Source organism: Lynx canadensis, chromosome A2 (genome assembly GCF_007474595.2).
Source record: "Lynx canadensis isolate LIC74 chromosome A2, mLynCan4.pri.v2, whole genome shotgun sequence".
Lineage (NCBI taxonomy): Eukaryota > Metazoa > Chordata > Mammalia > Carnivora > Felidae > Lynx > Lynx canadensis.
Genome location: NC_044304.2, coordinates 37163810 through 37191122, shown reverse-complemented (window position 1 = coordinate 37191122; position 27313 = coordinate 37163810). Strand labels below are relative to the sequence as shown.

Genomic DNA, 27313 nt, shown 5'->3' with positions numbered 1-27313 from the left:
CAGTCGTACTCTTGTCCAACTTAAGACACCAGAAGGAAAGGGGTGCAAATCTCTCAGCACAGCACTGTAAACAGTTAGAGCATCAAAACTTCTAAAGCTGCTATGACATCTCATAACCCCTCTGGATTCCTCCTATCTTTCCAGAGTTTCAGATTTTTGAAGAACTACTGAGTATTAATAAACTAAGAATGTGGCTTTAAAAATTCAATGCAACAAGCTAAAAAAATATATTTCCATTCCTCTAGAATACAAATCATATCTATTATATTTTCAAATGCAAACTGTAAGCAACACGGCAATTGTGTGATGATGATGATTTGTTAGGGAAAATTAATAGACAAGACATACATAGAGAGCTTTAAAAAAAAAAAAAACCTTTAAGTCACCAAAGGACTTACAGTGAATAGATATCTGATTATAAGCTTTTCCAGGACAAGAACATATTTCTAAACATATTCTAAAGGAAAATGTGTGTACATATACCAAATAAATGCAGACCCACATGAAAGGGAGGGAGGGAGGGAGGGAGACAGAGACAGACAGACATGGAGCAAAAGAAACAAAAATTGGGAATGAGACAGAGACAAAGACTCAGAGTAGGGGTGGAAACAGGAAGAGAGAGACACATGTGCATACGGGGAGAGAGGTGGACAGACAGATGGAGAGACATGCAGGATGGCGGTGGGGAGAAAGAGAGCAAGACTGGGGACCCCCAGAGAGCAATGGATTGGGAGGGAGCTGAAAACTCCAGAAAAGATTGCCGTGAATGGCAGGGAGTGACAGTGGGGCCCGCCAAGAAGGGAGATGAATCAAAATCTCTAGAACAAGACGCCTTATCGGGTACTCCACTGAGGTCAGACCATCATTACTTCCAGTCCCCAGAACGGCTCATAAGTGTCCACCTACTTCTCTGCAAGATTTCCTGCTCTAGCTGCTTTTCCAACACTTGCCGAACAGGAGCTGGCAGCATGTACCTTGCCGGAATAGTTTGCTGGGGACAGTTTTTTGGGTGGGGTCCTACTCTGGGCCAGGTACAGAACTAGAAAGGCACTCTGTGGATGTCATCTTAACGGCTTTTATGGCAGAAGAACCATGGGGCTAGCTATGTGTGAACAGAGCTTTGTGGTAGGAGGTTCGTATACTATATTAATAACAGTATTGGGGGAGGGGTAGTGTCAACCTGCTGATAAACCAATTAGAAAGTGCAATTTTCAAGTCATCTCCAGCTGGATCTAAGCAAATAAAAACCTAGTTGCTCACTAGCCAAGTATGGATGCTCAAATTTACGCATTAGTAGTGCAGCCATTCACAGGTGGGCTTAGGAGCCAGAGAACTAGCTTAAAACCTGCCTGTGTTACTGACCTGCTGTGTGATATTAACCTCTCTGAGGCATGGTGCCACCTCTGAAGAGTGGTGATCACATCACCCATCTCACAGGGTTGTGTAACAATTAGAGGTAACAGGGGGTGAAACACTGTATTTAAGTGATCAGTACACTGCCAGGTTTGGTAACATTATGATTTTCTACAAAGTACTGTATTCCCAACCCGCTCTAAACTTGGATCAATGACACCACATACGCCATGTTAATTACTATGCAGCCTGTCAACCACTGTACCAATTTTGCCAGGCTGCAGTGCAAATCTAAATATAGGAATCAAGGGAACTACAGGGCTGTATTAACGGCTCAGTGTTCAATCGAGGCTTCTCCATTGGGGACCCCCCTCCCCTTCTCCGAGGGGATCTGTCAACTTCTAGAGTCATTTTGGGGTGTGACAACTGGCGGGAGTGGAGGGTACCACTGGCATCTAATGGGTGGAGACTGGGGATGCTGCTAAAAACATCCTGCAATGAGCAGGACAGCCTCATAACAAAGAATTATCCATCTCGAATGTTAGTGGGGCTGAAGCTGAGAGACTCCGCCCCTAAATGGTGCCTTATGTTGTGTGTGTTAATGGCTGTCATTCGTTGAGACTACTAAGTGGAAGGTTGATTACACATCATTCTGGGGTGCCTGGTTGGTCAGTTAAGCATACAACTTCGGCTCAGGTCATGATCTTCCAGTTTGTGGGTTTGCACCCCACGTCAGGCTCTGTGCTGACAGCTGAGAGCCTGGAGCCTGCTTCAGATTCTGGGTGTTCCCCTCTCTCTGCCCCTCCCTTGCTCGTGCTCTGTCTCTCTTTCTCTCAAAAATAAGTGACATTAAAAAAAAAATTTTAGGGGTGCCTGGGTGACTCAGTCGGTTAAGCATCCGACTTCAGCTCAGGTCATGATCTCACAGTCTGTGAGCTCAAGCCCTGCGTCAGGCTCTGTGCTGACAGCTCAGAGCCTGGAACCTGCTTCGGATTCTGTATCTCCCTCTCTCTCTACCCCTCCCCTGCTCATGCTCTGTCTCTCTCTGTATCAGAAATAAATAAAACACTAAAAAATTTTTTTTAATTTTTTTTAAATAAATACAAAAATAAACATGGCTTTCTAATTACAAATTGGCCATGCATATTTAAGAAAGGATTCTGTGGTTCCCCTTCTGGGTTAGAAAAACTGCCCCATAAACATAGCAACATTATAATTAGGGCAAAATATATCTTTGAAGCTAAGGAAGAGGAAGAGGCATCTTCTGTTAACATGGATAGTGCGGGGGCGCCTGGGGGGCTCAGTCGGTTACGCATCCGACTTCGGCTCAGGTCATGATCTCATGGCTCGTGAGTTCGAGCCCTGCGTCGGGCTCTGTGCTGACAGCTCAGAGCCTGGAGCCTGCTTCGGATTCTGTGCCTCCCTCTCTCTCTGCCCCTCCCCCGCTCATGCTCTGTCTTTCTCCCTCTCTCTCAAAAATAAACATTAAAAAAATTAAACAAAAAAAAAATTTCACTTCCAGCATAGAAGTGTACAATGTCCAGATCGAAGCCACAGTCTGATAGGGACAAATAAAGAGGGGGTGAATGCCTATGGGTCTGTGCCCCAAACTTGGCCTGAATTGTGTTCTTCAATGTTCTGCTCCACCAAAATGAATATTTTTCCAAGTAAATGATCATTGTAAAATATTATTATTTTTTTCTTTCTGGGTGTTCCCCTTCTCTGAATCTCAATTGAGCACTGTGAGCACAAGTAAACTGGGACTTTTATTCTTTGTTTGTAATGGTACAAGAGGGCCCTTGTGCTCTTAGAATAGTTATTTCTAGACTCCAATTCCCTTAGGATAGTTTCCTCTCTAAGTGTTCCTTCCACTTTACTTTTTTTTTTTTTTTCAAGAAGTTAACTTGAAATAACGCATATCAAAGAATCAAATAAACGGAAAAGAAATGCCTAACATAAAGAACGTGAAGTTTAAACTCTACTGTCGGGGAAAAATTAAAATGTGAGTGACGTGTGGTAGCTTTGTTGTTTCTTTTGACAACCCAAGCCCAAGTTTATCAAGAATAAGAACTAGGAACAACATTTAGTAAGTGCGTATCAGAATCAAGACTCTTCTAAATGCTTTTTGTGGATTAGCTCTTGACATTTCATATGAATTCTATTGTCTTAGATGCTCTTATTATTATTATTCCCATTTTCCAGACAAAGAAAGTGAGTCAGAGAGGTCAAATAACTCACTCAAGAGTATGCACTCAATTCAGCTGTCTGGCTCATGATCTGAGTTCCTAATCTCTATATTATAGGGTCTCCACTAATAGCAAAATGCTGGACCGCTTTGGTCATGGTCTGGTTCTGCTGGGGTTACCTTTAGACTTTTTCAGCGTGCAAATATAGAAAAGTAACGAATGCCTGGATAGTAAGCGGCATCTGAGGGTGCTACAGGTGACTCCTGCCCTGGCTGGGAATTAATTCAACGCTGCCCAGGGCATCTTTCGCACCCAGGAGCTCCTCTGAGATTGCGCCTCTGCTCCCGAACTACCCTCCTCTATTCAAGGTCTGACGCAGTCTCCTCTTTCCAGGCTGGGAAGCTCTATGAGCAGAGGTAGGAAACCTCACTCATCTTCATCCACAGCACTTCACTCAGGGCTGGTGACACAGTAGGTATTCAGTAAATGCTAATTCAATCATAAAGTTAGCTTAGGAGCAATCAGATAATCAAGAAATAAGGTTTCCATTCTAATGTAGAATGACTGAGGAGACATGGGTATTCAGTCTAAAGGAGAGAAGCAGGGGCACCTGGGTGGCTTAGTTGGTTCAGTATCCAACTTCGGCCAGGTCATGATCTCTTGTGAGTTCGAGCCCCACGTTGGGCTCTGTGCTGACAGCTCAGAGCCTGGAGCCTGCTTCGGATTCTGTCTCCCTCTCTCTGCCCCTCCCCTGCTCATGCTGTCTCTCTCTCTCTCTCCCTCTCTCTTTCTAAGAATAAGCATTAAAAAAAATAAAGGAGAGAAGCAAATGGGGGTCTTGAAAACTGTCTTCAAAAGGTTTGTCATGAGGGGGCACCTGGGTGGCTCAGTTGGTAAAGCTTCCAACTCCGGCTCATGTTTGTGGTTTTGAGCCCCACGTCAGGCTCTGCGCTGACAGCTCAGAGCCTGAAGCCTGCTTCGGATTTTGTGTCTCCCACTCTCTCTCCCCCTCCCCTGCTCAAACTCTGTCTCTTTCTCTCTCTCAAAAATAAACAAACATTAAAAAAAAACACAATACATTAAAAAAAGAAGAAGAAGAAGGATTGTTCTGAGGACAAGTTCTCCATGAGGCAAACTAGGACCCATGTCTAGAATTCATACAGAAACTCATTGTAACATCTGAATTATAATTATTAAGTATGATGTTATTTTAAAATAGAACTAGACACATTATAGATGCTCAAGGAATATCACCTGAACAAAATACTATCAAAATTACTTGATAGTATAAAAAATTACTTAATAATTTCGAAGTTGTTAAGTACAACTTGTTTCCAATGCTGAATGCTACACATACTTTATGAGATGACCATGTGAGGCAGGTACAATTATCAGTCTGATTTTACAGATGGATAAATGCAGGACTTCAGGAAGCTACGTAACACGCAAGATGACAGAGGAAATGGAAGGCTTTGGATAGGAACCCAGATATGAGCACAAATCCCCAACTCTTAACCATTGTGTTTTCCTGTTTGTCTTGTGAGCTAGTGCATATCCTCCTTTAGAGGCTTTCAAGAAGATGCATGACTGGGGCGCCTGGGTGGCGCAGTCGGTTAAGCGTCCGACTTCAGCCAGGTCACGATCTCGCGGTCCGTGAGTTCGAGCCCTGCGTCAGGCTCTGGGCTGACGGCTCAGAGCCTGGAGCCTGTTTCAGATTCTGTGTCTCCCTCTCTCTCTGCCCCTCCCCGTTCATGCTCTGTCTCTCTCTGTCCCAAAAATAAATAAACGTTAAAAAAAAAAATTAAAAAAAAAATAGAAAAAAAAGAAGATGCATGACTGATTCTATGTGTGTATGCGGGGGAAACGGAAGATATATAAGGGAAGGCTAATGCACAGAGTACTCGGTTGGTTCAGATGACTTCAAAGGTCCTCATTATTGGAGAAAAAATTTTAAATGATTTATAAAAAAAATCATATTAAGTTTATAGTCTTCCTGAGTGCACCCGGATACCACTCGACACCACTGGCAAAATGACCACCTTCATCAAGCAAAGTTCCTTTGGGCTGATTGGGCCATTGCTAATAATTGCAGCCAGGGCATTGGAAACATTGTAAACATACCCATGTTTCCGAGTATATTTATACATTCCACAGTGCAAGCTCTCCCAAATGTTTTGCTCACATTCATCCCAGGATTTCGACTGCTGACAAGGGTAGCCCTCCTCACAAGAGGCACAAAGTTGGAAGCAGAAGGGTTCCGACTGATGCCAACTAAGCGCTCCAAGAGGGTGGGGAGACTGTGGCATGGAAACATCTGTCAAGATGGCAGAACATCCAGATCTTTCAAAAACGGGGCGGGGGGGGTGAGTTTAAATGGGGAGGAAGTTGACAAAGACTGAGGATCCTAGAAAAGACTTTGGGGTTTCAAGGGGGGTTGTCACCCTTCAGGACTTCAGGTAAGTGAACTGAAAGAAGTGAAACAAGATGGAAAAGAAAAGAAAATGCTACCTATAAAACTTGAGTGTACTACAGTAAACTATTTTGGTGTAAATAAGCAAGGGCTATCATATTCCCTGGCCATGGGGATTTATTTATAGGAACTTATGCTCTAAAAAGATTTTCTATTGTGGTAAAAATTCCTATAACATAAAATTTAGCATCTTACCCATTTTGAAGTGTACAGCCCAGGAACGCTAAGTCTATTCACATCATTGTGAAACAGATCTCGAGGACTTCTTCATCTTACAAATCCCAAACTCTGTACCCATCAGAGAAGAACTCCTCTCATATCCCTCTCTCCTATGGAAATTAGCCTTTCAAATATAGGTTATTCAAGAATATGATAGCCCCGTGGCATTAATCTTAGAGAAAACAGAATAAGATTGGACAAAGCATTCCAAAGCCAATTGAAGAGTCTTGTCTCTGACACACTCAAGCTATGTAAATCTGTGCAAGACCAGAGAACCTTTCCTAATCCTAAAAACGAGGGTAATGATACTACCCCAACTTGACTCACAGAATTACTGCAAGGACTAGAGTCACAGAATTAGTACAAGGACTAAATAAGACCTACAGTAAAGCTTTGGCTAAGTGGTAAGATAAACCACCACTCTAAGGAGTGAAAAAAAAAAAAAACAATACAGGCAAGGCTCCAAATTATAGAGAGAAGGAAATTTAATACACCACTGCTTTATTAACTAAAATTGAATAGATTTAGATGAAGAAAGGTAACTCAAACGTCAGTCTATCATCTGTGAATAGAAAGGTACCACCTTTTACTTTAAAAGGTGCATTCATTTGTCATGCCAAGGAGAATGCCACTGTAAATAGTGTACTCCATAGTATTGCCCCTGGCAGCGGGCACTATGTTGGTCACTAGATGTCCGGGGGAAGCCTGTTGTCCTAGTGACAGTGGACTTGGACGCCAGGGAACGTGGAGCTTTATCATGGGGTTACTGATAAACCCACGAGAAATTCTTAATTTCTGATGTCAAAGTCACTGATTTGTGATCCTGAGACAATTCCTTGGTTTAGTATTAATAAGTTTCTCAATCAGCCACTTGCAGACATAAACTAAAAGCTCAGGAAAAAAGGAGAGAACACTGGAAATAACTCAAGATATTCTTTAAAAAAAAAAAAAGTCATCAATACCGTATTTGCCATCTGCAAAGCAGGATCCATCAAGCCCAGGATTTCTTCATTATAACTTGATTCTAGGCTAATGATGTCATCAATTACATCATCCATCTGTAGGAATAAAAGGGCAATGGAAGAGACAAATATAAGCAAAAACTGTACAAAGCAACCCAAAGAGAGATCCATGATTCTCTTCTTACCCTCAACACTGAATGCGCTTCACTTACATTTCTAAGTTACCATACCTTCCTGCCAAACAGGAACATCACTGAAGGTCACTGACACTAACCAGTGATAAGGATGACATCGGTAACCAGTGCTTAGTGAGGGATTACTAGGTGCCAGGCACCGGGCTCAGGACTTTGGACAGGTTCAATCATTTCCCCCTCACAGTAGCCCCAACAGGGTAGGGGCTGTGAGTATATCCATTCTCCAGGTGAGATGAAGGAGAAGCACCTTGCCCAAAGAAGAAGAGTTCGAGCCACAACTTGAACCCATTCTCTCAAGCGCTATGTTCAACTGCCACTCCTAGACAGGAAAGCTGGACTGGGAAACCTCATCTTCAAAGACAGCTGCGATTTCCTTTTTTTCTCTAAGGACTATACCCCATAGCCTTTGTAGACCCTCCTTGAAGTAAGAAAACACGGGCGGTCACTCAGACCTTTGCTCTCCTACGGACTTGTGTGGGGGGGGCACTGTGGCTCTCAGGCTACTGGCAAACCCTGCACCGATCTTTACAGTGACTTATATAAACTAAGCGTCTCCTTGTGCGGCTGCCAATGTGCACGGGGCTCCCCCAGGAGTACACCAGGACGGGGTTATCATTACAGTGGTGGAGCTGACAGTCCCTCTAGATCAATTTTATTCCTCAAGTACCAAAACATCAGTTATGATAATAAACAACAGTGATTACATGTGCCTTGCAGCAGTTGCAAAGACAAGGCTGTGAGAACATTTCGTTGTAAACACCTTATGTATTTGAGCTGGGTATGTGCCTGTGTGTCTGCGAGCATGCACTCAGGCTTGAATCTCAATAATGCTTCGCAAGTACACAGTGAGGTCTCAGAGCTCAGAGGAATGCTCTTCATGTCTTTTTGTCATTTCCAATGAAAGGGGACAGGCCCCAATGTCACAAGGCTTGTTGGAATCCTCATTCTCCCACTTTCTGTAGTAAGGGCAACGCCCTCAATTTTTAAAGGCCTCAACAGGCCGATCTGGAAAATGGGGTTAATAATACTCCTTGTCTTATTGGATTCTTGTGAGATCTCAGGATAAAGCATAAAAAGTGGCTCAGAGTGCCATGGATATAGTAAACACCCAAAAAATGAGAGTTATTAAGTGACCTCTGACAACGATAATTGCGGGTTGAATAAGGTCCAGCACATTGTTTGTTTAGTTTCATTTCTAGATTGACCAGTTAGGTTTGTTTGCTTCTACGGGATGATTTTCTAATTGAGTCGAACAGTCAAATGGGCCAGGGGACTTATGCACAACCTCTCCTTGTAAATTTTTAGGGAAATAAAATTAGTGGGTTTTATTGATGCAATAAATAGAATTTTTATTTTTAATAAAATAGAATAGATAGAATTTTTTAAATCGTTTCTTTTTCTGATTTAAAAAACACTAAAGCAAGTTAATAATTGGAAATACAGAAAAGTAAAGAATTTTTCATTGCTTATTCTTCTTTCTCTCATATATCTATACACACATTGTAAAATATATAAATATGTTAATAAATGTTTGTGGTGTTATTTATACATCTATTAAACAGGATGTCACAGAAGAATCTCTAATCACTTGCAAAAAATCCATGAAATATTATTAAACTAATAAATTTCAAATGCATGTTTCATGAGAGTCCATTTTGTAAAACAATATGTAGACCTTTCTCCCTCTCTCTCACACACACACACACACAAACACGCATAGCTTGGTTTTACTAATAGCCTATTGAAGTTGATATCCTACAAATTTGTGTAACACATTGATGACAGTACCTAAATGAGTACAGCATTTTACATTTTATGTCTCACAATTTATGGATTTCAAGCACTTTTTAATCACTTAAAGCAACTTAGGGAAAATGTATTTTAAGTTTAATTTCATTTAGTTATTTAATCATGCGCCACAATGAGGAAAATGGCCTTGCTCATAGCTTTCTCCGTTTAAAAAAAAAAAAAAAATCAATGAGGGGAAAAAAACCCTGAAGTCATCAGGAAGGCGTGATGAGCCACAAATATAGATTCTCATTACAAAGTGTCACATCCTTGGGCTGCCGAGTCATTCAGTACCTGCATGCATGACGCTCGTGAATGTGTGTTCATAGTTGGGCATTCGCTTTCCGCCCTGTTTTGCTCTTCAAACTTATAAAATCCCTGTAAAAACACAAGCAAAATCAGCCCATGACTTGGATTTGCAAATGACTTTTCAATGACATGTTCACACGAGGCTGATGGTGCAGCAACAAGATGAACTAATAAGCTTTCAAACAAAGTAAAAGTGACCAAGAAATAAAATAGTGCACAAAGAACTTCCATCAAATCAGCTTGATAGATGACAAATATGGACAGAGAAAAATAAGACAGTTGGTTTGGGCCCAGGGGAAAAAAGACTGAGTCCCTCTAGAAACTAGAATACAAAAACTTCAGAAAAGTCACCTCTGAAATCACATGAACATTTCAGAGTACTGTAAAACTCCATTAAAATGAGGCTTACCATCTCGTAATTTGGAAATAACAGGCATTGAATCACAACTCTCCTCTCAGGTATTTTTATGCTTCAAATTTTGATGCAACAATTAGTTTGAGGTGTGTTTTGAATCTTGTCTCCAATCCAGCCTTTACAAAAGCAGATTTCACGGCAGCGGCAATCTTATTATGAAACGGAATTTATCTAGCAATTAAACCTTTGCTTCTCTGTTAAATTCTCATGTGCTACATTATTCAAATCCATCCACGCACATTCTGTGCTTTTTTTTTTTTCCTCTTCAACTCAGGGAGAAATAAAAATACTATTCCAGGCATTCACAACAAGCGGAACTTCTAAACCGCCTGTCCCACACCTTTTCTATTTTTGTTTTTCCTTCTCCACCTTGCCTTCTCCTCTCTCTGCATTTTCACTGCTTTGTAAATGGAAAGGCATTGAAGAGAAGAGAGCGCTCAGCTAACAGAGCGGAAACAGGGTGGGAGAGAAAGTGTCCTCACCTCCACGTCCCACTCGGGAGCGGCCAGGTGTCCCGTCCTGAGCCATAACCCAATAACCCGGTGATGGTGAGAAAGAAGCCGGAGAGCGGCAGCCACGTAGCAGAAACTGGGACAAAGGCCAGCGCGTGTGGCCCCGCAGACAGACTAGAGAGTCCACAGTCAAGTGTGGGAATAATATCCAACAGACATTCATTTAGTGTAAGAAGACAGGAGAGGGGAGGAGACATGAATTACCTCTTTTTCACAGTTGGAGTTAAGTGTGAGCATAGCCATGGGGCTGTTGGGTGCGCTGCTCCCCGGCACTGGTGGCATGACATGATCGCCAGGCTGGTTTGGACATGGCAAGCTCAGGACTTGGTTGGCATGTTTATTTGCTAAAGTGGTAGAAAGGTACTGCTTTACCTGCTGCCTTTGGGCTTGCTGTATGTGGTACTTGGTGGGGTTTTCGAGGTGGGTCTGCACCTGAACATAGCCACGGAGGGAAGAGAAGACAGCGCCGTTATTCGTGAGTTTCGGTCTGCTCTTTTCTCAGGCACAAACATGAGACTGGCCAGTCCACCAACAGAATAAATTATTAAGCCCCTGTTTATGTACCAGGCACTGTGCTAATGGATTTTGATATTACTGAAGTTTAAAGTCTAACTCTCAGGATTTGGGGTAATACTTTGCCCTGTTTTATTTCCCTGCTAATTAGCTGCACATCTCTTGGAAACCTTGTGCCCTTCTGCTCATGTCTAAGAATTTAAAATTTGCAACCATCTGTAGGGCAAAACTTTTCCCAACACAACTGGAAGGGCTTACTGAGATCAAAACAATACAGAAAAAGGAGCATAACAATTTATTTTACTTTCCTTGGCAAAGAGAACAGCTTTCTGTTTAAAAACAACAACAAAAACCTCCTTAAGAACCAGCTGTAAAACGGTTGTAGAAAATAAACAGAAACATTCTGATGATTAAATCAACTAGTTGTAGATTAATTCCTCCCACTTTCATTTGGACATGATTATTCAACATTTTAATTAAGATCTTGAACTCAACATTAAGCAGTTTCTTTCAAACACCTCACACTTACATGTATGTGTTTTTAAAGGCATGGCTATTAAGGCACCAGGATATTTTTTCTCCTTTCTTATAAACAATACAGGATTAAAAATGGCTTAAAAAAAATCAGTGATAGTCAATTTAAAGTTACTTTTTCCTTGATAAATACAATTTGATCTTATGAGCTCCGAACAGGAGCTGATAGAGAGAGCACAGCCAGGCACTAGGGGGAAAAAAAAAAAACCCTACTAATATTTACTTTGTTCAAAACCACACTGAATTACTTCTTATAGTAACAAGCAGTAAATAGCATTAAACTAGCAGACTTGCACTTATTGGAAAGAGTACAATAAAATGAAAAGGTGAATTACTCAATTTATTGCACTGCATTTCAGACACTGAATATGAATAAGAGTAAAGCTCACCTGATAGTGATTATATTCTAGCATTTCCAGCATAACAACGCTTTAGGTGGCCCCAATCCAACGAGAAACGGTAGACTATTCACTCCCTCTACTTTCTGTAATGCCGATTCGAAGACTGACTGGCATAGAGAAGGCACTATAAACAAGGTATCCCGAGACACCACCGGAAACTTTATCACAGCAGCCCTGCTTATAATAACCTAAGCTAATTAGTTATGCGTGTAAAAAAAAAAAAAACCCATTCACACAAGGGGCTTTTTTTTTTTTCTTTTCTTTTCTTTTCTTTCTTTTTTTTTTTTTTTTGGAAGCTCAACGAGCTTGGTCTTCAATATTTATATCAATTTTTCCCCCTGGCTTGACGTCATGCTTTTTCATAAATATAAAAGAACCTTTTAAGTGATGAGCTATCAAAGTCAAACTCACTGTCAGATCAAGGCCGATTCACTATTCATCTTTAGTTCCAGTAGTATTAATAGACAATGGTATTTCTCTTTCAGCAATAGGTTAAGAGCTAGATGCCCCCTTTGGAGAAGACACTGCCTAAAAGCTACTATTACACAAGAGACTTTCTAATGGCCACATAACTCTCTAACTGGCAATTGCAGGAAGAGCGTCTCTGGAGGAGTCTCTGTGCTGCACTTTCAAGTTCAATGGCCTCATCCTATATCCTAGTCTCAGTGTGCATCTTATTCTTAGTTGCATGGATATGTAACTCTCCTACTGACTTTAAAATCAGGAAGAAGGGAAACTACCCTAAGCAGAACAGGAAAAACATACACACACACGGGGCTGGATGTATATTTACGTGAAGAGTAAGAAATAAACTTCTCCCCAATTTCACCAAGGTGGGAAGCATGAAAGTGTTTGGCAAAACTCTTATTATAACTCTTAGGGATAGAGAAGAGTAAGAGTTACCATATACATGACCGATGTACTTATATCTTTACTCATTTATTTGCTCCATTATTTACTGTTATTATGTGCTAAACGCCGTGTGAGACACGGAATATACGTTGCGAACAAATAGATCTGACTGCCAGCTTCATGAAGCTTGTAGTCTGGGGTGAGACAAAAGAAGAAAAAGGCAAAGAAACAAATACCTAAAAATTGTGATAAATGGTTAATATCAACTGCTGAAATGGGGAGATATTTAAAGCATAAAAATTTGAAATTCAATAATGCTGTCCAAATGCCCAGGAAAATGGAAGTTCTTTACGTTGACAATCTCAGAGAGTTTTCAAATGACTGATCTAACATGCACATAGAGGTTCACAGAGACATTTTAAGTTTATGAAAGGGTCCAGACACGATAATGATGAGGACAACAGACATTACTAAAATAAACATAAAATGAGGGCAATGCGTGTAATGTGCTTATTTCACTATTACACTTAGACAAAGAAAGGGCTACACATTTAAAAATAAATGTTAATTCACTGGCAGATCCTTATTCTTTAATGAATTAGAATTTTATGCTTTAGTAAGAAAGGAAGCGACCTGCTCTCTATTCGGCACTGCCACTAAGCTCTTTCCTAATACCCAGGTTGAGGTGATCGGAGTTGAATGTACTCTGTCCCTTCACGGTCAGCGTCATTTTAGTTTCCAAATAAGTTGAGAACAGACTAGCTATACACACTATGCAGGAAGCAGAACATCTCGAGCTGTCTCCAAACACTGGAAACAGGTAACATAAATGAGGAACATGAGCTCTAGGGTTAATAGGGAGTAGTGAGGTCTGTGCCTAACTGGAACACACACGTCTCATCTAAAAGGAATGGCTGACATGAAACGTGGTTGACGGTGGCCACATGGGTATATCAATCCAGTGGAGATCTTCCAATTCTGAGATGTAGCTAGGCAATGTACACTTCTTTTTGAAGTTAAATCTCCCAGATTAAAAAACTGACATCCAGTTGTTTGACTTTCACACTGCATAAGACAAGTTAAACACATCTGTGGGCTGGACTCAGTCCAGAAGCCACTAGAATGTGGTCTCTGCCTCACACCACCCTTAAGGATAATCTTCCTATCTACATTCCCTGGGGGTGGCCTAGGTTCTGAGGACAAGTTACTGTCGAAATGCAGGCATTTCCTTGTGCTTCCCTGAGAGACAGCATGCCGAGCAGCACAGTTAAGAATTCGAAACCTGCATTCGAATTGTGGCTTTGCAACTTAACTGTTTAGATGACCCTCTGCAAGTCATGAACGTTTCCAGGCTCTCGTCTCCCCACGTGCTCAATAGGGATGACAACAGAGCCTGCATGATACAGGTATTTCCGCATTAAATGAACACACACGTCTGATGGGCTTAGCAACATAGCTGAAACATTGCAGTTCTCAAACGTTTTTTGTCTTAAGACTGTTTCAAACCGTTCTAATCGGGAGTATTTATGTGAGTCCTAGCTATCGGTGCTTACCATATTAGGAATTAAAGCAAAAAAATCTTAAAACGCAAGACGACACGCTGCCATACATTCCACTGGTCTTCAGAACAATGACATTTTAACACTCACGAAGCTTTTGTAAAACTCTTCTGTAAAATCGCAAGAGGGGCATAAAAAAAAGGAAAATAATCTAGTATTATGAAGACAGTAGTTGTGACCTGGCAAAATCACTACAAGGGTCCTGGAGTCCCCCAGGGCTCTCTGATTAACTTTGAGACCTGCTGATCTAGAACACAGGTACCTGCTGATCTAGAACACAGGTTCACGAGTACCTGAACCCTCGAACCTTCTCACAGCAATATTATGAGGTTCTAAAGTCCTGTGACAATTTTAAAAGCCATATAAATAAAACCATCCTAAATCATAGCTCCTCAGACTTCCCTTTTGTTAATTTTTCAATAGCCAATCAAGCAAGCATACAAATGAAAACATATATGCAGCAGTAAACATCTGTATGACTGCCTGATAATTTTTGCACGCTGGTGACCTTCAGACTAACCCTCCCCAAGTTAATGAATTTGGAGAGTCAAGTTAGGTATTGCTGAGCATGTGAAGGACAGACCACAGAATAAAGCTAGAATACTTCATACTCTCTCAAAAGATACTCTTTTGTCGATATAAGGGACGTTTCATATAAATAAAGGATGTTAGCTATCACGTTAAAGTGCAAAACTCCAAAGGCTTTGAAATTCTTCTTCCTTGTTACTGCTACACTCTTTTTGTGCTTCTTCTGTTCTTCCTTCAGATCCTGAATTGATTCCAAGAGAGGTGGAATGGATCACCTTCTGTCACACTTTTGCTGTGCCACTTCCTAGGTGACAATGACAGGTTATTTTCCACCAGTTTCATTTGAAAAAGATCGTGGAGCACATCAGCGTGAGATGGTACCTAGAGAAAACTACCATCTTGACCGACAAAAGAATTCACTGGAGGGAAAGAAACAATTCCCACTGGTCTTCTATTCCCTCTACGATTCATAAACCAGAATGTAAATAATCAAGTTGAGGGAAGATTCCTGCAATCCTTTTAGTTCATAATCTATTTTTTTTTCAACACGTGCAGATTCAACACACACTTTTTCAACACAAAGTGCAGATTTCTTATTTTATGTTTAGGGAGAAAATGTGCCCTGCTGCTTAGCGAGTTTAAGGAACAGTAAAGGGATTGTAACTCCATCAACTGCTATCCACTACTGCCTCCAAACCACCATTCTTTTATACTGGTTTTTAAAATGACAATTTATAGAGACGGTCAACTAAGCAGTCACCATCCCTGAAAAACATGGCAGAACTGACAAAGCTAGCTTTCTTAAATGACTTGGGAGAAGACTTGTCCAGGGTCACATTTGAAAGGCACACGGTTCTTTTCAGTCCCACAATTATACGAATTGTGCCGATTATGCCACGAAAGAGGACTCAAGCCCAAAATACACGTTCTCCAACACTCAGTCATCTATTCTGTACAGTCTGTACAAGGGGATTCTTCACAGAAAATAAACATGAGGATACGAATCCTGACCTAAGAGAGAAAAGAATCAAAATGAGATGCAAACAAGAAGCAAAAGCAAAGGGGCGCCTGGGTGGCGCAGTCGGTTAAGCGTCCGACTTCAGCCAGGTCACGATCTCGCGGTCCGTGAGTTCGAGCCCCGCGTCGGGCTCTGGGCTGATGGCTCAGAGCCTGGAGCCTGTTTCCGATTCTGTGTCTCCCTCTCTCTCTGCCCCTCCCCCGTTCATGCTCTGTCTCTCTCTGTCCCAAAAATAAATAAACGTTGAAAAAAAAAAAAAAAAAAAAAAAAAAAAGAAGCAAAAGCAAAGGCAGCTTCCGTAAAGGAGACAGACAAGGGACTAAGGCTGACGAGCCCAAGCCCCTTTCCCTAGCCCGGGAGTCTGCCCAACCGGCCAGCTGGGTCTGCTCCTTATTCTGGTCTGGCCTGTCAACTAAGAATACATTGTACATTTTTCCATGGTTGGAAAAGAAGCAGAAGAAGAAGATTTCATGATACATGAAAATGATATGAAATCCAAATTTCAGTGTCCATAAATAAAGTTTTCTTGGCACACAGCCATGCCCATTCATTTGCATATTGCCCATGGCTGCTTTCACACTGCAGTGGCAGAGATGAGTAGTCACAACAGAGCCTGCCTGGCCCCCAAACCCTAAAATACCTACTCTCTGGATTTTTACGGAAAATGCCAACCTCTGCTCTGTTAAGAAAGTTTCATCTAACTGGAATTCAGCTTTTCTGATGAAATACAAGTTTTAAGAAGGAAAGAACGAGGGGAGTTTTGAAATATAGTACATGTATACACAATTTTGCGGTGGCTTCTCCAAATATCGTCTAAACTGGATAAGCAGCCGGGTAGGAACACCGGGTGCACTCAATGATTCCCCATTTTAAAGACAGACAGAAACTCTGAAAAGAAGGTTGTAAGACCTGCCAAGGCTGGACATTCAACCAAGGTCTTCCGCATTCTGTCGCCAGTGGCAAATCATACAAACACCCTTGGCTGTTGATGAATTTTAATCTAGGGCTTTAACTGAGCTAACAGGGGAAGATAAAACAATGTAAACTCACATGCACTCACATATATATATATGTATGTGTGTACACGCTCAAATATGTACGAATTTATATCCAGTTTCTCTGGCCTCTATACGTTCACACCACTTCCCATCACATCACTTTGCAGGATCTAGGCTTCTGAATTCAGAGAAATGAGTTAGAATTGTGTACAAAAGGTTGGGGTACCTGGGTGGCTCAGTCGGTTAAGCGTCTAACTTCGGCTCAGGTCGTAATCTCACAGTTCTTGGATTCACACCCCGCGTCGGGCTCTGTGCTGACAGCTCAGAGCCTGGAGCCCGCTTAAGATTCTGTGTCTCCCTCTCTCTCTGCCCTTCCCCACTCACACTCTGTCTCTCTCTCCTTCAAAAATAAATACACATAAAAAAAAAGTTTTTAAACAAGTGTGTACAAAAGGAGAGGACAGCAAATCTATTTTTCTAAAATGTTGATGTTTTGATAGAATAAACTAGACCAACTTTACCAAAAATGCCTAACAAGTCTTCCTCCCTTAGCTGATGACCTATATAACAGTATGCTTATTATAAACCACAAGGTAGGCATGCTTTGGGGTTAGGACAAACAATATTTAGTAGCCCCAGGGGAAAAAATAGAGTATTTATAAGTAAACTCCTACTATATACATTGTTTTTTCTTCCCTCCCAGACTAAACCATGCCAAAGGTCTGAGTATAAAAAGAACATCAAGTTTTTATCTCAGCCAAATAGAAATATGAGATTTAAGACTGGTAGCCGACTGTCTGCAGAGTATTTATAATCCCAAAATAAAAACACAACTTTAGAATCAAAGTCCTATGAGAGAAGCAGCAAAGCCCAATAAACTTAATCCATTACTCACCTTCATACAAAACTATGCATTTACAGGTCCTGTACTATAAAGATTGTATCAGCCATTATACATGGATATGTCATACTAAATACCAAACTTTAAAACGCATGTTGAACAGAATTAACATTCATTCACTCAAAAATCTCTACCCTGTAACCAGACACTGTGCATTTTATATTCACTCCAAGCTGAGGCCATTTAAAAATAAAACTAAGAAGTCACTTGGATAACCATATTAAATATTCTTGAAAGCCTCTTCATGCAGTCTTTATAAAAAAAAATCAGGGCGCCTGGGTGGCTCAGTCGGTTGAGCGTCCGACTTCAGCTCAGGGTCACGATCTCACAGCTTGTGAGTTCAAGCCCCACGTTGGGCTCTGGGCTGACAGCTTGGAGCCTGGAGCCTGCTTCCGATTCTGTCTCCTTCTCTCTCTGACCCTAACCCACTTGCATTCTGTCTCTGTCTCTCTCAAAAATAAACATTAAAAAAATTTTTTTAAAGATTTAAAAAATAATAAGAAAAAAATAAATAAAAATCATATGATGGCAACTGATTGAATACAGAAAACAACTACAGAAGAAACCTTATGTTGATAGTTTTAACCTTTTATTTTGGGTCATTGCTGTCTGAGACTATACCCAGTTGCCTTTGTGCTGTATACAGAAAGAACTAAATATAGGTTTGAGTGCAAACCTTAACGTGTACATAAATCACCCGGGATCTTGTTAAATGCAGTGTGACTCTGTAGGTCTGGGGTGGGACCCAAGATCCTGCATTTATAATAAGCTCCCAGGGGATGCCCACCCTACTGGTCCACGGACTATGCTACATACACCTGGAGTGCAAGGCTGTGATACGTGCTCACCTGGACTTTTGCTCCCAGGAAAGTTACATGTTCATGATTCATTCAATACATATTGCTTGAGTACCAACCAGATGCCAGACAACTGCCCTACTCTTACACAGGCTGTTCAGGGGAGGTTCTAGAGAGAAGGCGACAGTTAAGCACAGGCCTGAAGTTGGGGAGGAGATGAACCAGGCAGATTGGTGGGAAGAACATCCCAGCAAAGTGCAAAAGTCCTCAGGTATGAACAAGCCGGGCCTGCTCAAGGAACAGCAAGAGGCTCTTAATATACCTACTTCACTTGGCTTCTAATCTACCACACGCATCTGGTTTTCCTCTTACCTCTTTTCTTTTAAATGTTTATTTTTGAGAGAGAGAGAGAGAGAGAGAGCGCGCGCGCACGCACAAGTGGGGGAGGAGCAGAGACATAGGGAGACAGAGGATCCCAAGTTGGCTGTGTGCTGACAGCAGAGAGTCTGACGCAGGGCTCAACTCACAAACCCTGAGCCCAAGTCGGATGTTTAACTGAGCCACCCAGGCACCCCTCCTCTTACCTCTTTTAATATTTCTTTTTAGTCTCCTTGGCCGGCTCTGTCTTCTCCTAAGTATCAGAGTGTCTCAATGCTCAGAGCTTGATTTTCTCTATGGAAAGGCACAGCCCTGGTGATCTACGTCAGTCTCCAGGTGTCCCTGAACTCCAGATTCACCTCTACCTGCCTACCCCACAGCCCCATCCGGAAGACTGCAGACATCTCAAACCTCCATGGTCATCATTCCCTCCAAACCAGCTCCTCCACAGTCTTCTCCACCTTAGTAGATGGCAACTCTATACTTGTAGAGTTGAAAACTCTATCCTTTAGGTTGAAACATAGGAAATTACCTTTTTTCCCCCTGTAGATCAAAAAAGTGGCCTTCATATGGTTCAGTCTAGTTGTTCATTCAAAAACCTTGGTCATCTTTGACCCTGTTCTTCACACCCTCCATCCAATCTATAAAGAAGTACTGGCTCCCAGGGCACCTGGGTGGCTCAGTCAGTTAAGCATGTGACTCTTGGTGTGGGCTCAGGTCCTGATCCCACAGTTCATGGGTTCAAGCCCCGCATCAGGCTCTGCGCTGGTAGTGCAGAGCCTGCTTGGGATTCTCTCTGTGCCCCTACCCCGCTCTATCATACACTCTCTTTCTCTCAAAAGAAATAAATAAATAAACTTAAAAAAAAAAAAGAAGCATTGGCTCCTTTCTCAGAATATATCCAGAATTTAATTGATTTTCACCATGTGTATTGTTACCATCTGATCCATGCTATCATCATTTCTCACTTGGAATAGTGAGAGTCTCTTCTGGCTTCTGTCTATGCCCTCTTTTAGTCTATGTTGAAGACACTGATTAGAGTGATCCTTGTAAAATATGTCAGATCATGTCACTACCCTGGGGGGGGGGGGTGGAGAAACAACTCTGGAATGGCTCCCTATTTATCTCTTGAGGGGAAAAAAAATGTTCTTACAATGGCCTACAATCCCTAACCAGTGCCATTCATCATACTTGTTAGAAATTCAGTCTTGGGTCCCACCCCACACCTAATGAGTGTGACTCTTTCAGTGGGGACCAGAAATCCATGTTTTAACAAGCTAACCAGGTAGATTCTTATGCATGTCAAAGTCTGAAGATCCCTGCCCACTCCACCCTGGAATCATGACCTGTCTGCTCTTGTCTCTCACAACCATCCTAAGGGTTTATTTAAATTCTCAACCCATACCCTGCCAGTGCTCCTGACCCCCGTACCCAGCTCTACTTTGTGCAGAACATGGCCTGGCACACAGTAGGGATTCAACAAGTATCTGGTCAATCGGTGAATAAACGGAGCCCATGGACGTTGGGGGGAAGAGGTGCTAAGGGCAAGGAGTCAGATTGTATAGGGCACCGTAGTGTCTGGAGGCTAGGATTCTGACAGCCTCCAGAAATGTCCTGAGGAAGTGGAGAAGTGACAAGTGCTGGCTCTTCCTAATTCAGAAAGCTCTGGAGGAACTATGTCTCCCGGCCAGCATGTGATTCAGAGTCTGCCTCCCTACTCTGAGAGATAAAGTTAAAGCTCCCTTTTCTGTTCAGCATCTTCCCTGAGACTGCCAATTCTTATAGCTCTCATCTATGAGGCCTGGGGTCCTGAGAGTCTAGGAGAAATGGCCATGAGCCTGGATACCTGCCTCCATGTCTAAACTATAGACCCCACAATGAGTCACCATGAAAACAGAGATCCCCAAACAGGTGGCCCATGGGCACAGTCCACAGGTATGGCAAACCATTCTGTGCAGTTGGTTAATTAAAAGTTAGGAATTTTCAACCAAGTTTTGGATCTCTAGTTTCTCTGGATCAATCAGGAGATCTAGAGATGCTAAAGCACACGGGCCAGCACTGGACAGAGTTGAGTGGCAGCTTCCCTCTTGGGATGAGCTACGGGCTCTTCATTTGGCCACCATTCCACCACTGCTTGTACCCACACTGATGTGTGGCCTGCTCCGCTCACTCATCTACCTGACTTCTGAGGGCACGTGAACTGTGAGCCCTTTAAACACTTCACATTCCTGGGCGTTGTTCCAAATCAGATGGAATGGGTGGCATACGTGTGCTTACAGAGCCACATTAAATGAACAATCTTAAATGATGTGGGAGAGAATAAAAAGTCAATTGGTATAACCTTAATACATAAAATAAAATGGTGTAAACTTTTAAAAGGTACATGCACATCCATCCAGTAATTAAACAATCAAGCACTTTTCTACGGAAATCAACAGATGTAAGCAAGATTTAAGATTAGGTACAATGGATGTAACGTCCATCAGAGCATTAACCATCATGGGAATGGTCAAATTACTACCTTAAAGCCCAAGAGTCTGTGACTGCTTTCGAGTTACAACAGTACTATGGCACAATTGAGCAACAGACCTTATATCTCCCGAAACCTAGAATATTTCATCTGTGGTCCTTTATAGGAAGTTTGCCAACCTTACATCTAGTAAAACAAACAAACCAACAAGTAAAAGAAAACAAAAATCTAATAGCAGGCAATGGATTAAATTAATTACAAGGCGGCCACCTACGTTCAGGGTTCCCCCGACCTTGGCCCTGTTGACCCGAGGGCCAGACACTTCTCTGTTACAGGGCTGTCCTGTGCACTGTAGGACAATCAGCAGCATCCTTGGCCTCTACCCAACAGATGCCAGCAGCGCCTTCCCCGCAACACCCGTGGTGACAAGCAAATATGTCACCAGACTTTCCAGACATCCTCTGGGGGGCAAAACTGCCCCCAGTCGAGAACCACTGCACGCAGATGGATACAATGCAGTCATTAAAATCCCTGTTTTACAAACCTATTTAATTAGAGGGGACGTTCAGAATGGTAAAGCAACTTAGAAACGCTACATACGCCGTGATCCTACACCGGCTTCAAAATATTACTTATACATCTGCAGAGGCAAAAAAAGACCAATTACCGATCATTCAGCAAACTTAACAATAACTGTTCTGAGGTGATGAAATTGGAGGGAACTTTTACTTTATTGGTTCCCCCCCACCCCCCATATTTTCTATATCATCTGCATGACACTAATTTTGTAATTAAAAAAAAAAAAAACCTACAGATTCCACAGAAACTAAATTCTGTGGGTCTGGACAAATAAAGATATATTCAGGCAGAATCCCTCTCCTGAAAACTTTGCAAACAATAAATAAACCCACAAAGCTGTTATATAAGGAATGAAATCTGCCTCACTCCAATTTTTCCTTTAAATACTTGATCAGATTAAGAGGACCCCGTTATTTATGACAGTTTTAGTCCAACATCCAAGCCCAGACCGTTTGAGTTTGTATGATATTTGACATATTTTTATGGTTTTATAAAGGGCTGTGATTACGTGGTTCAATGGTCCCCTAATAATAGCCCATTGTAAGGACCGTCCACTTCTCCCCCTCCCAATGGGAGTTGTGAGAGCAGCATTCCACGTGCTAGAACTTTTCCATCTGCCCCAGTTTAGCACTGCCTCAGAACTGCAGACGCCTTTTTGTTTTAGTATTTCCCCCCCAAAATGCCCCCATTGTTTGCAGTTTATCGGGTATTAGAGATCATTATGGCACAGGCAGCAAAACTCCTTTTCATAAGTGCCGGCGCTCCTAAGAAACTGGCAGTGGTCAAGTTTGTCAGAGATGAAAACATTGCCCTGGGCTTAAGCAAAAGGTCAGTCAGAAATGAGAGCTGAAGGCTGCCGGTTTGAAGGTCAAGTCCACACGGGCTGAAAACTGGCAAAAAGTTGCCGCCTCGTAATAACACAGACTTCAGGGTCCGTATCATGAGACTCGACGGGTCTCCCGGTTTTTGAGGAGCTGCATTGTCTCGGGTAATTCCTGAGACTTGTCGCCTAGATTATGGGATGATGAAAACCCGGATTGGAACGAACAACCCCCCCGCAGGAGCTCTCTCGAGCATGCTGGGCCCTGTGCTGAGTGCTTTGCAGGCCCCCCCTTTACCAACTTCACTTAACCAGCAGGTACACAGGCACTGAGCGTATGGAGAGCAGCAACTACAGCAGGGCTCCTGAACCCATGAAAGAGCCTGTTTAAGTTGGGGAAGCACAGACAAACGGGAAGGAAACAAATCAACAAAGGATTTCATACAGTGACTCAGTGCAATGCAAACAATAAAACAAAGTTATTTTGGAGTTATTTGGAGCAAACAATAAAACAAAGTTTCCGTGGTGCCGACATTCCAGCTGAAGAAGACTGAGGGATCTGAAGAAGCCAGGGATGTGGAGAACCCAGCAAGCTGGGACCCCAGCAAGCTGGGAAGCAGCTTGGCAGATGGGAGAAACAAGAACGCCGGTAACGATAATCAGGGCGGTGCTGTGACCAGGCAGGCCGCTCAGCGTGTGAACTGCGACAGCCAGCCGTGGCCAGGTGTATGAGGCCTTGTAGGCTCTGTAAGGAATGTGAGTTTTCTTCTCTGCTACTTAGAAGAATCCTTTCTTTGGAAGGTTCTAAGCAGAGAAGTGACATGATCTGACGAACGTTCGTAACACATCACTCTGGGGCTAATGTAGAGAGAAGCTAGGAACGGACACAGGGGAAACAGTTCGGATGCTCCTGTGGCCACGTTTATGAGAAATGATGATGCCTTGGCCTCAAATATTAAGATGCAGTTGCATGGGAGATACGTGTTACTGGATCTTTTCTTTGGTTTCTCCTGGGCTTACATCAAATTTAAGAACAGCACGTCTATTAACGAACTAACAAAAGCAGAAAATATCTTGCACAATGCTCTGAAAAGTCTCACACCAGCATCAAGAAGTTATTATCAACGATGAATACATCATAAAGCATCCCATATAGACTTGGGGCCCATAAGCTAAGTGTATGGCCAGCTGTCAGAGTACAGTGGAGAGAACTGATCTAGTACTGTTAATATTGGGCTGGGGAAAAAAAAATATTCAGCTGGAATTTCAGATAGACCGGAGTTAAAATCCTAGCCACGTGGCTTAGATGCTCTGAATCTTAGTTTTCTATTTGCAAAGGTGGGATCATGGATACCCACCGGGTAGTTGCTAAGATTGATTAGTTTAAGTGACAAAATGCCCAAAAAATGCCTAGCACATAAGAAATCCTCAATAAATAAATAAATAAATAAATAAATAAATAAATAAATAGTGTTCTCTATTATCGTTAGCCCTGGAATTTTTGCTTTCACATTCAAGTTGACCAGTGTTAGGTCATTTAGATGATACAGCTCAAAAAAAAAAAAAAAAAAAAAGTAAAGGACACCTTGAAGGAGTAGAGAGGGCAGAGGAGAGCAGGGCTGGAGAGGATGTTTGGCCTCCTCCAGGCATCCTTTTCTCTTCTCTTTAGCTGACTCAGGTATCACAGATACTATGGATAAAAGTGGGTAAAAAACAATCTTAGTGCCTGGGGGCACTTGCTGGCAGGGGGTGTCTTCTGGAAGGCTTTTGTGAAATTCTCTCTCTCACTTCCAAAGGAGCTAACCCAGGCACTGATTCTTAAACGGGGCTTCAGGGAAACTGGACACTCCTGAAAAGTGCATGCAAACCTTCTGAGGATGCATTTTTCCTAGGTCTCACAAAAGAAAACAGTTGAAGAAGAAATTCTGTCTAGGATTTACAAGTGAGAGGGAGGTATGCACATGAAACAAGTTGAGCCCTGAGTTGTCACTGTTCAAGCTTGGTGATGAGGACTTGGGGGGCTCATTATATTATTCTCCCTGCTTTTATATGAGTTTGAAACAATCTATACACACATACAGCATACATATTAATGTATTAGATATTTTCTTTATATTCATTTTTATCTTTCCTATAAGAAGGCAAGTCTGATGGCAACACATTTACTAAGCAAGCAGGTGGTTAATCCATCAAACTACCATAAGCATAAATGTCTTTTTTGCTTGTTATTCTGGACTTACGCCTGAACTTGCTTCTCAAAGAACTGATTTTATGTTTTGTGAACCGATTATGGATTCGATATGGTCCACGTCATTCCTCTGTGGTGGTGTCAGCCTGACCAACTCGCAGAGACACATTTTATGCACAAAGTAATTTGGATCCTATGGAGTGTTCTCACCAATCGAAGCAGGAATGTATATTTTAGCCATGAATGAAACATTTTTTATTTGTGCAGAGGGTATAAAAGTGAATTCATATTGACCTTTTCAGATCAAAAGCAGAACTACCTCTTTCAAACAAAATGGCCAGTGATCTATATTTATGTCATATATAAAAAAAAAAACACAAACAACTGAAGCTTAAGTTTATAAAGACTTTTTTTTTAAGTGCGCTGTCAGCACAGAGCCTGATGTGGGGCTCGCTCACACGGACTGTGAGATCGTGACCTGAGCCAAAATCTAAGAGTTGGACGCTTAACCAACTGAGCCACCCAGGCACCCCATAAATATATTTAGGAGGAGTTTTGTTTTTATCCACTAAAAACACTTGCAAAAAAAAATGACTCATCACACTGTTCAAAGCAGACTCTCAGAGGGATTTTAAATATGCTATAAATACATACAAATTTATAAGGGTAAGATATACTATTGCAAAACCAAAAAATGGGATAGTCCCATTTGGATTTTTGTGTGTGACAAAACCAATGGATAAAAGGAGTAAAGATGAAAAAGACAAAATACTTCTTTGGGGAAGAAAGGTGAGAATTCTAAGAGATGTAAGAAAATGGGAATATACTGGGATTTCTTATAATAAGGATAAAGAATTAAAAAGTGGAAATGAAGTAATTACTAGCACTTCCTATGTGCCAGGTAGTTCTAAAAGTTTTCAATGGACGTGGTCATGTCATCTTCACTACAACCCTAAGAGGTAGGAGCTGTCATTACTCCCATTTAAGGGATGAGAAAACTGAGGCTTGCTCCCAGCCACTATATTAAACACTGCCATGTTATAAGTGATCTCTAGAATTTACATTTCAACATAGGATTTCTGGTTTTGATTCTGTACAGAGAGCCTCTATAATAATTCTTTTGTGTATTTGTTTTCTTTCACACTTTGGTTATGAACAAGCCTCTCATTAATATTTGATCTTCACCTGGGTGGACACGGATCATTTAAACCAAAGCTCTACTCAATCCCTAAATGAACAGAAACAGGCACTCAGGCCAGCAGTGAGTCAAAGAAGACAGGACTTTACAACAGAGAAACTTACAGTGAACATTTGTTATGGGAAAAATGCCTCAGGACGTTGGGTAATTTAAGAGTTGATGGCTTTTTCTTACTTTTTCTTTTCTCTTTTTTTTGGTGGGGGAGGGGTTGGGGGGGGGGTTGGTGGGCAAACAGAGTCTTCCAGATTCAAAAGGAATTTTGTTAACCAAAAGCATCTAAGTATCATGGGGTTTTTAAAGGAAAGATTAAACTATTGTATGATATAGTCATTCTTTTATGAGAAAGAAAATAGGCCACTGTGTTATGGAAATGCCAGTTGCCATATACCTAATTATAAACCATTATCAAAATAGAGAAGAAGAGAAATGTGCAGATCACTCTTCTGTAAAAAGACCCAGTGCACTATATAGTTAGGATAAAAACAAAAACAAAAAGCGATGGTTCAATCAGTCCCCAAAACTCTGTATATTACATGCAGTAGACAGAAAGAAAGCCCTCGATAGGAATGAAAATCCCTCATTCCTGTCCTCAAGGAGCTTACAGGTATAGGGTTAGGGTGAGTGGTGTGAAGAAGAAACCCACACATAAATAGCAGTTCTCACCCAGGGGCGATTTTGCCCTGCAGGGAACATTTTCTGGTTGTCACAGCTGGGCGGGGGGGGGGGGGGCAATGGGGGGGGGGGGGGGGGGGGTTCTTGGGGGCAGGAGCTGCTGCTGACACCTAGTGGGTACAGAGGAGGGATGATGTTGCACATGGTACACAGCTCCGCACAAGAGAGAATTACCTGGCTCCCACATCCACAGTGAGAACATGTGGTGTCAATTGCCCACACCAAGCCTGCAGGGAGTAGTTTCAGAAAAAGACAATGAAACCACTCAAGGCACAGGAAGGGCACAGATACCCCACAAACCATTGATGGGCTTCCTCCTTGTATCTGGGCTTCACAGTTAGGCAAGGGGCACTTCACATCCTGTCTTGACACGCAAAGGACACCTTCTTAGCTAACTGGAAGGAGGAGGAAATGTCATCACAGTCAATAGCTTAATTCAAAACCCTTCATATCGACTTGACTTCTGGAAAGTAACGTGGGAAGGAAAAGTTATGCTGGT

The 27313-nt window shown here is 42.0% G+C and overlaps 1 protein-coding gene across 5 annotated transcripts in view; it reads right to left on the bottom strand.

Moving 5' to 3' along the window:
• Positions 1 to 27313, bottom strand: part of MITF (melanocyte inducing transcription factor) — a 225472-nt gene that overhangs the window by 23556 nt on the left and 174603 nt on the right. For all 5 annotated transcript variants that reach the window (XM_030307225.2, XM_030307227.2, XM_030307228.2 and 2 more), the window contains exons 3-5: positions 10613 to 10840; positions 9467 to 9550; positions 7191 to 7286 (exon numbers count right to left, since the gene is read on the bottom strand). In XM_030307225.2, coding sequence (XP_030163085.1) covers positions 7191 to 7286; positions 9467 to 9550; positions 10613 to 10840 — 408 coding nt within the window. The remainder of the gene's footprint in view (positions 1 to 7190; positions 7287 to 9466; positions 9551 to 10612; positions 10841 to 27313) is intronic.